The sequence below is a fragment of the Micropterus dolomieu genome, linkage group LG17 (genome assembly GCF_021292245.1).
Source record: "Micropterus dolomieu isolate WLL.071019.BEF.003 ecotype Adirondacks linkage group LG17, ASM2129224v1, whole genome shotgun sequence".
NCBI classification, from domain to species: Eukaryota; Metazoa; Chordata; class Actinopteri; order Centrarchiformes; family Centrarchidae; genus Micropterus; species Micropterus dolomieu.
In genome coordinates, this window is record NC_060166.1 from 12,319,633 (window position 1) to 12,329,374 (window position 9,742).

A 9,742-nucleotide genomic window follows, 5' to 3' on the forward strand; every position below is an offset into this window, starting at 1 on the left:
GAAGATTTTGAGCATTAAACACTTAATTTCCTGAATTCTATAGACATTTTATGCACCAATTTATGGTGGAAATGTCTTTATTTTTATAAAGGGAAGGACAAAATTTAGGTGGCAGGTGACAATTCAGAATATAAAAATATAATAGAATGTAATGCAGTAATCAGTAGCTTATTATTTTTTTTTGTTTATATATACATATCTGTTATTTTCGCGCATTTGGCAAATTATTATTTTTTTGGTCCACAACACAACAGCTCGAGCAGAGGGGGAGGGAGTGGGTGCTGTAAGAGATGTGATTGGGCCAGCCCAATGTCAGTATAGGCCTGATGCTCTATGGGCCGATTGTTGGCCCATTTTTAAAAAATCAGTTAGTCAGCTATATAAATAAATAATTTGACTTGTAGCCTACTCGATGAGAGGAGCGCGCTGCTCTTCATCAGAGGAAGAAAACTGAAAACACTTGTGATCAGACAGAAATATCACCACAATTCCACACTAATGTTCACTTCAGCACTTCTGATAAAGTGCAGATCACATCCGCTTTAGAGGGAATGAAACGTCCTGGAGCAGAGAGACAGTCAAACAGAGCAAAGTGTCTCTGAGTGAGTGGGACAGAGACAGCAGGACGCAGAGCGACAGGTGTCTGTGTCGCGGTGTGTCGTGATATTCTTTCACTACTTTGCGGCGACTGTTAACCGTTTGTGTAGCTATACACTGACCGACAACATTTATATTTAAATGTATTGATTACATCATCATGAAGATTATTAACATGGAAAATATTTTTGTTGCTGTTGTTGAGTTACATTCGGGGCTATGGTCAAAACGACCTGGCAACGCCGATGAAACCCGCCATCACATAATTACGTCGCTTAGAAAAGGGCAGTCGGATTCTCTTAGACCCGCCATCCTCTTTTCCTAAGTCTGGATTCTCCTTCACATCTTTCCTTGATCTCATGATGTTTTCCATCGAGGTCAAGGAAAGGTGGTTAGGAAAGGAGATTGTTTTGACTTTTTGGATGCAGCCTGTTTCCCTGCTCTGCACTCTCTGCATTTAGCTTGTCGTATTCTGTCATGTGTCTTCGTTTCCTGCATGTTCCCCGCCGTGTTGTGGATTTTGCCTTTTGGATTCTCTTTTTGGATTACTTGTTTTGTTGGACTAATTTGATTCTGCCACTGTTTTGTGAGTACACTTTCTGTTATAATAAACCTGAAGAACTGTTCCTGAATCTCCTGTGTCCTGCATTTTGGTCCTCAACCTGCTTATCACACTATAACACCTGACACAGTGAGTTACGTGACTGATTCTTGAAGAAGCTCACTTTCTATCAGTGACAAAGTTTCATTTGGAGGTTTAGTGAAGCTGAGAGGATATATTATGGTCCGACAAGAGACACAAAGACACTTGACAATCATTTGTATTAGCAGCCAGCAGACAAACACTCACAAGAGTGTCTTTACACTTCACTCTCACAAAGAGATGCAGCCCAGTTCAGCCTCTGTACATCTCTAAAGGACAAACTGTGTTTCCGTGGCAAAATATAATAACTCATATTTATAACAATTATAACACTACAACTATAAACTCACAAACATCAACGTAAGAAACGTAATTTTTCACTCCTCACTAAACAATACCCCACACAGTCTTGAGTTTTTAAGTCACAACTCATGTTGGCAGAGTCGGAGACACTGTAGATTAAATATAGGAAGTAAGATTATAAAACACATAAGAGAGGGCTGTTTGCTGAGTCTAACATACGATAAATACACTGCAATATGTACCCTAGAGCTGGTGTGGTGTAATGTCAAGATGATTTCTTTATTTTGGTTATTTTTTGAAAAGACAAATATAACAACTCGCATTTGACAATAGTATTTTAGCATCTTTGTGAAAGGAACTAAAAATGATGGTTGAGAGGGCGAAAAGTTACCACAAATATCAACAAGCAGTCTTAATAACTCAGTAGCAATTTTAGGCTACAGCAATCGTAAAGCAAATGTTACAATAAAATTCCCAGTTCATACAAAGCAAAGGAGTGACAGATCCATATAAAACCTTGTTCAGGAGCAGTTTGACCTTTTCAAAGCAACCCCAAACTTAAAGGTATAATACGTAACATTTCAACATAAAAAATGTCTAAAAACTAAAAACTGTTATATTGTTGTCATGGTGATGGCAGCACATGTAAATGCTGCAACCAGCAGCTCCCTTTATTTTCGCTACATTTGTTTTTATCTGTCATTTCTCCTCCTTTTTTTAAAGAAACATGTCTAATTATGATCACCTATGACAGAAATATATTAATCAATTTTGGAATAGAAAGTTGGGGGACCATACTGAATACAGCAGACCTGGAAACGATAACTAGTCACAGCATCTCGACAAAACAAGCGGTCCAGATGGAGTAAACGTCGGATAAGGAAAGTGAGTGGGGAGAAGAGTCTAACTAAACCAGGTTAAATCAAAGGCTTACCCACTCCCCAGCTTACTCCTGGCTAATGTCCGGTCATTGGAGAATAAAATGCTCTGCAGGAGAGCGTGTGTTCATAGACCCCGCCACCCGGGACAGCCACATCAACCTTGAGGAATATACATCAGTCAACTCATACATCAGCAAATGTGTTGATGATGTGGTGATCACTAAGACAATAACATTATTCCCCAATCAGAAGGCCTGGTGAATGGAGAGGTGAGGCCAGAGCCAAATAAGCTGCTTTTCAGTCAGGTGATGAAGCTTTCATCAAGGAAGCAAAGCGGAGGCATCAGCAGAGAATGGGGAGCGATCTCAACAACACCACCACCAAAGATATGTGGCAGGCCACCAAAAGCATCACATCATGTTTGAGGCCACATTACCAGATCAACTTAACACTTTTTATGCTCACTTTGATCTCCTCAACAAAGAGTCCGCTGTAAAGTCTACTCCACCTCCAGAGGACTGGCCACTGTCAGTATCCACAGCTGAGCAGTCCTGCTGAAAGTGAATGAGTAAATCAGCTGGGCCTGATAACATTCCTGGCCGTGTACTAAAAACCTGTGCCAATCAGCTAGTTGATGTTATTACTGACATTTTCAACATCTCACTGTCTCAGGAGAGGGTTCCCACCTGCTTCAAGACAGCCACCAATCATCCCTGTACCTAAAACGTATGCAGTGTCTAGTCTGAATGACTAAGGCCCTGTGGCTATCACCCCAATTCAGATTAAGTGCTTTGAGAAACTGGTTCTTCAGCGCATAAACAACAACATCCCAGCTAGCCTGGACCCTCACCAGTTTGCTTTCAGAACCAACAGGTCCACAGAGGATGCCATCTCCACTGACCTCCACTCAGCCCTCACACACCTTGAGAAAAATAATGCCTGCATCAGAATGCTGTTTGTGGATTTCAGTTCAGCATTCAACACAATCTACCCATGAAACTGATCGGCAAACTCAGCACTCCAGGTTTAAATATAACACTCTGCAACTGGATATTATAACTTCCTCACAAACAGGTCCCAGACAGTTCGGATTTGTGGACACACTACCATCACTCTACTTCTCAACACCTGAGCCTGCTGTGTGCTCAGCCCCCTCTTGATTACGTGGTACATCCATGGCTGCATCCACCGACGTGGAGAGAACTCTGTTGTGACGTTTGCAGATGACACCACCATATTCGCCCAGATTTCCAACAACGATGAGAATTGTTATTGGGAGGAAATTGATGATCTTGCAGAGGGATGCACAACCTACTGCTCAACGTCAGCAACCAAGGAGCTGATTTTTGATTTTACGAAAAAGGAGTTAGAGACAGACACTCCTGTCTACATCGGTGGAGCAGGTGAACGGTTTCAAGTTCCTGGGAATCAGCATCACAGAGAACCTGACATGGTCATCTCACATCTCCATGCTGGTGAAGGAAGCTTAATAAAACAAAATTCAGAGGAATAACAGAAAGCATCCTGACTGAAACCATTCCTAACTGGTATGGGATATGCACGACCCAGGATTGGAGGGCTCTGCAGCTGGTTATTAAGGTGGGCATTGTCTCCTGTGAAGTGGCCTGGAGCAGGGCAACAGTTTGGGGCCCTTCTGTCTTATCTTTGCTGAGACTACGCTGCAAGAGTAGGCAAACTTCCATCTTCTGTGGTAAGGGTTGATATCGGACAGCTCTGAAGATTAGATTTAGCTCTTAGAGAAATCAATTCACTTTATTCACTTGTAAACAAAAATTCTGATAAATAAATGTTTTCATGTATCACCAAGTTTGGTCTTTAAGTATTTCTTCAACGCAGAGATCAATGCAAGAATATTACGACAGGTAATAAGACTATTTTTATTTCCTTTTATTTCCCAGTGAGCTTGGGGGAGGTGCCCCTTCAAACAAGTAGAAACATTTATTTCAATATAGATCACGATACACTTTCGTTGTTTTGATGTGACCCTTGGCCATAGCAATTACATACAGTGCATTTAAGATGTTGTCCGTGCTTTTCCTGATTTAAATCTAAATCTCCCTTTAAAGGAATCTTATCAGGAGGAATAATAAACATGTTCACATTTTAAGTGATTCATTTCTCAATACTACACAGTTTCTCCAAAAAAACACCTTATCTGTGTTTGCTTGTTATACATTTCTGTCTGAGCAGCGAGGACGGATCAAGTGTCTGATCATGTTTGTTTTATTTGCACTTAGTTTTTAATCTAATCATTAATCATGGCTGAACAGGTTTTCTCTCAGTAGAGAACTGAACCCCTGAAAGAGTGGGAAGAGAGGATACACAGTGAATGTTTAATGCCAATACTGTCACTCTCTCAGTTCAACTGAAACATCACTGATTTGAGTTCAGCTCATTCTCCTCTGACTAATAAGACTCAAGTCTTCTTTGTTGCTGTGTTTCTCACAGACTGTACTGATGGCTGTTACTGTCACTAGAGCCTGCATGTCTGGGCAGAGACATGTAGCACACTGTAATGATCTACTTCCAGTTTAGCATCTCCTCAGCCATAGACAATGGACTGTAACCTTGAAAAAACAGTGCCATACCAACAAAAACTGTGTTGGTATGGCACTTGTCTGTAGCACTATATATACATGCATCTGTGTGTGTGTGTGTGTGTGTGTGTGTGTGTGTGTGTGTGTGTGTGTGTGTGTGTGTGTATGTGTATGTGTATGTGTATGTGTATGTGTGTGTGTGTGTGTGTGTGTGTGTGTGTGTGTGCGCGCGTGTAGTTACCGAGTAGTTAAAATTTCAAGGAATTTAAAACAATATTAATGACCATAGTATCACAAAAAGTCATTACCTGTGTTCAGGTATCAGCAGTCTTGGCATTACATTTTGTAGTGGGATCAAAAAGGAGTTGAGATCTGATTATGCCAAAAGTGGGGGGTTTCCTTCCCTGGAGTTGGCCTTTTGACATGCAAAAACTTGAGACATCACCTGGGGTTTGGTAAGGATCTGCAGAGACTCAATCAGACATGCAATGTCATCATCATGCATCATGAATTCAAAGAGCCTTAGTGAACCTCTCTCGCCATAAAGGTGTCACTGGAGATACAGGTGCTGGTCATATAATTAGAATATCATCAAATAGTTGATTTATTTCAGTAATTCCATTAAAAAAGTGAAACTTGTATAATGTATACATTCATTCCACACAGACTGATACTGTATATTTCAACTGTTCATTCCTTTTAATTGTGATGATTATAACTGACAACTAATGAAAACCCCAAAATCAGTATCTCAGAAAATTAGAATATTGTGAAAAGGTTCGATATTGAAGACACCTGGTGCCACACTCTGATCAGCTAATTAACTCAAAACACCTGCAAAGGCCTTTAAATGGTCTCTCAGTCTAGTTCTGTAGGCTACACAATCATGGGGAAGACTGCTGACTTGACAGCTGTCCAAAAGACAACCAGTGACACCTTGCACAAGGAGGGCAAGACACAAAAGGTCATTGCTAAAGAGGCTGGCTGTTCACAGAGCTCTGTGTCCAAGCACATTAATAGAGAGGCAAAGGGAAGGAAAAGATGTGGTAGAAATAAAGTGTACAAGCAATAGGGATAACCGCACCCTGGAGAGGGTTGTGAAACGAAACCCATTCAAAAATGTGGGGGAGATTCACAAAGAGTCGACTGCAGCTGGAGTCAGTGCTTCAAGAACCACCAAGCACAGACGTATGCAAGACATGGGTTTCAGCTGTCGCATTCCTTGTGTCAAGCCACTCTTGAACAAGACACAGCGTCAGAAGCATCTCGCCTGGGCTAAAGACAAAAAGGACTGGACTGCTGCTGAGTGGTCCAAAGTTATGTTCTCTGATGAAAGTAAATTTTGCATTTCCTTTGGAAATCAAGGTCCCAGAGTCTGGAGGAAGAGAGGAGAGGCACAGAATCCACGTTCTGGAAAGTCCAGTGTAAAGTTTCCACAGTCAGTGATGGTTTGGGGTGCCATGTCATCTGCTGGTGTTGGTCCACTGTGTTTTCTGAGGTCCAAGGTCAACGCAGCCGTCTACCAGGACGTTTTAGAGTACTTCATGCTTACTGCTGTTGACCAACTTTTGGAGATGCAGATTTAATTTTCCAACAGGACTTGGCACCTGCATACAGTGCCAAAGCTACCAGTACCTGGTTTAAGGCCCATGGTATCTCTGTTCTTAACTGGCCAGCAAACTCGCCTGACCTTAACCCTTTAGAAAATCTATGGGGTTTTGTGAATAGGAAGATGCGATACGCCAGACCCAACAATGCAGAAGAGCTGAAGGCCACTAGCAGAGCAACCTGAGCAGTGCCACAGACTGATCGACTCCATGCCACGCTGCATTGCTGCAGTAATTCAGGCAAAAGGAGCCCCAACTAAGTATTGAGTGCTGTACATGCTTATACTTTTCATGTTCATACTTTTCAGTCGGCCAACATTTCTAAAAATCCTTTTTGTATTGGTCTTAAGTAATATTCTAATTTTCGGAGATCCTGAATTTGGGATTTTCATTAGTTGTCAGTTTTAATTATCCTAATTAAATGAAATAAACATTTGAAATATATCAGTCTGTGTGTAATGAATGAATATAATATCCAAGTTTTACTTTTTGAATGGAATTACTGAAATAAATAAATTTTTTTGATGATATTCTAATTATGTGTCACACTCTGTCTGCCATGCCGTGTTTTGCACTTTTGTGTTTAGTTCGCGTTATTTTGGTCTGTTGGGTTTTGTCGGGTCATTGTTTGTCACCCAGTGTTGCCGTGTGTTCTCCTGTTGTCAGCCTCACTGGTCGTGTCTTCCTGTTTCCCTGCTCGTTTTGGATTTTGATTTTCTGTTGGACAAGCTTTGTTTTGGACTTAGTCTTTCAGCCACTCAGTCTGTAAGTGTGCTCGCTTTTTGTTGCCCTTAAATAAATCTCTGAACTGCACCTGCTAGCCTTCGTGTCCTGCGTTTGGGTCCTCCAACCTGCTCAACCCTGCCTTCACCTCAAAACCGTGACAGAATGACCCAACCAAAGATGGACCCAGCGGACATCGTAAGACTGTCTTGCACCTGGGAGGCATTAGGAGTGCCTAAAGAGGAGCTAGTGGAGGAGGAATCCCAGTTTTTTGAACTGCTGTCTGTCATGTGGAGGACCGACCCAGAGATGGCTCTGCTCGTGGCATCCTCCAGGTGGAGAAAGACATTTGTTTTTGAGACTGTTTCCAAGTTGTGTTCCGCACCCCCCCAGTGTGTGAAAGCTAGCGCTGCTAGCCGCCAGCCTGATCCGCCAGTCTCCTGCTCGGCTTGCGCTGCTAGTCCTCAGCCTGTCCCCTGTGCTGCTAGCTCCAGGCTGTCTGTTCCCCAGCCTGTTAAACCCCTAAGGACTTGTTCCAGGCCTGCTAGCTGCAGGGTGGGAGGCTTCTTCCTCTCCCGGCCTTCTAGCACCCAGCCTGCTAGTCGCCCGCCTGATTCCCTCCCGGCTAGCGCTGCTAGCCGCCCACCTGGTCATCTCCCTCCTGTGTTGGCTCCATCATCCGGACTGGTTGGGGACTCCTGGACATCTAGCTCTCTGGTCTCTTTTTTGATGGACTTGCCGTTAGAACCAGACAGCCCTAGGACTGCTAGTTCCCAACCAGCTCTGAGTCGACCAGATAGCCTATGGCCTGATAGCCTGGAGGCTAGGCTTCCCCCGGAGTTCTCCTTTGAAGGGAGTCGCCTGGCCATCTTTTCGGGTTCCCGTGGTGGTCATCGGAGGCGACCAGGTCACCAGCAGCGACCCGTCTGCAACCAGCTTGATCCCAGGCCAGCTAGCGCTGCTAGCCGCCTGCCTGATCCCCGGCCCGTTAGCGCTGCTAGCAGCCTGCCGGATCTCGAGCAGACTCCTGTTCCCTCGTCGGTGGTCCGACCGGCACCAGCCCCGTCGGTGGTCCGACCGACTCCTGTTCCCTCGTCGGTGGTCCGACCAACACCAGCTTCGTTGGTGGCCCAGCCGACTCCTGTTCCTCGTGCTCCGTCGGTGGTCCGACCGGCACCTGCTTCGCCGGTGGTCCGATCGACTCCCGTTCCCTCGTCGGTGGTCCAACCGGCACCAGCTCCGTTGGTGGCCCAGCCGGTTCCAGCTCCTCGTGTCCGGTCCATGGTCCCCAGCCCAGCTGTCCAGTTGGTGGTCAGACCGACTCCAGCTCTGCGTGTCCGGTCCATGGTCCCCAGCCCAGCTGTCTCGCCCGTGGTCCTCAGCCCAGCTCTGCCTCCTGAGGTCCCTAGCCCCATACACCGGCCTCCGGAGAGATCTCTCCTTCATCGGTCACCTGCCTGGCCTCAGGTGAGCCCTTGTTCTGTTGGACGTCCTCCTGAACTGTGTTGCCCTCTTGACCCGGCTGGCCGGCTTGGTCGACCCCCAGAACTCTGTTTTTCCCCTGATTTCCTGTTGGGTCGTCCCCCAGGACGGCCTCCCGAACTGTGTTGCTCCCCTGATCTGCCGGGCCTCCTGGGTCGTCCCCCGGGACGACCGCCTGAACTGTTTGGTCCCTGTTCTCCCCCTGCCCTGCCTTTGGGCCGCCCACCTGAGGCTTTCTGGTTCCCCTTTGCTCTGCCTTCAGGCCGCCCGCCTGAGGATTCCCTGTCTGGAGCCCCGGCAAAGTTCTCAGGCCACCCGCCTGAGGTTCCCCCGACTGGTCCCCTTGATCTGCCCGGCCTGTTGGGTCGTCCTCCGGGACGGCCTCCTGAACTCTGTTTCCCCCCTGGTCTGCCTGGCCTCATGGGTGGTCCCGCGGGACGCCTACCTGATCTGTTTTGCCCTCCTGGTCTGCTCGGTCGGCCTCCTGAACTGCCTTGCCCTGCCTGTATTTGGCCCTTTGAGACTTTTTGTGTGGTTTTTCTGGCCCTCCGCCCTGACTTGTTTTTTTTTTTTGTGTGATGTTTCGTTTTAGGACGTCAGGGGCCGTCCTTTTGAGGGGGGGGGGGGGTACTGTCACACATTGCCTGTCTACCATGCCGTGTTTTGCACTTTTGTGTTTAGTTAGCGTTATTTTGGTCTGTTGGGTTTTGTCGGGTCATTGTTTATTGTCACCCAGTGTTGCAGTGTGTTCTTCTGTTGTCAGCCTCACTCGTCGTGTCTTCCTGTTTCCCTGCTCGTTTTGGATTTTGATTTTCTGTTGGACAAGCTTTGTTTTGGACTTTGGTCTTTCAGCCACTCAGTCTGTAAGTGTGCTCGCTTTTTGTTGCCCTTAAATAAATCTCTGAACTGCACCTGCTAGCCTTGCGTCCTGTGTTTGGGTCCTCCAAC

The 9,742-nt window shown here is 45.6% G+C and overlaps 1 protein-coding gene across 1 annotated transcript; it reads left to right on the plus strand.

The window, feature by feature from the left end:
• The first annotated feature begins 7,313 nt into the window (after positions 1-7,313).
• LOC123986059 (proline-rich protein 36-like) lies at positions 7,314-9,409 on the plus strand. The gene is made up of 4 exons (XM_046074128.1): positions 7,314-8,356; positions 8,722-8,779; positions 8,901-9,269; positions 9,387-9,409. Exons 1-4 carry the CDS (start codon positions 7,478-7,480, stop codon positions 9,407-9,409), a joined length of 1,329 nt encoding a protein of 442 aa, XP_045930084.1. The 5' UTR covers positions 7,314-7,477.
• The last annotated feature ends 333 nt before the right edge of the window (positions 9,410-9,742 follow it).

Excerpts from the sequence above, each read along its gene's own strand:
- LOC123986059 (XM_046074128.1), top strand. The coding sequence starts at position 7,478 with ATGACCCAACCAAAGATGGACCCAGCGGACATCGTAAGACTGTCTTGC. Across the intron at positions 8,357-8,721 it reads CTCCTGTTCCCTCGTCGGTG|CCCCATACACCGGCCTCCGG; the intron begins GTCCGACCGGCA and ends TGAGGTCCCTAG. Across the intron at positions 9,270-9,386 it reads TTGCCCTCCTGGTCTGCTCG|GACGTCAGGGGCCGTCCTTT; the intron begins GTCGGCCTCCTG and ends GTTTCGTTTTAG.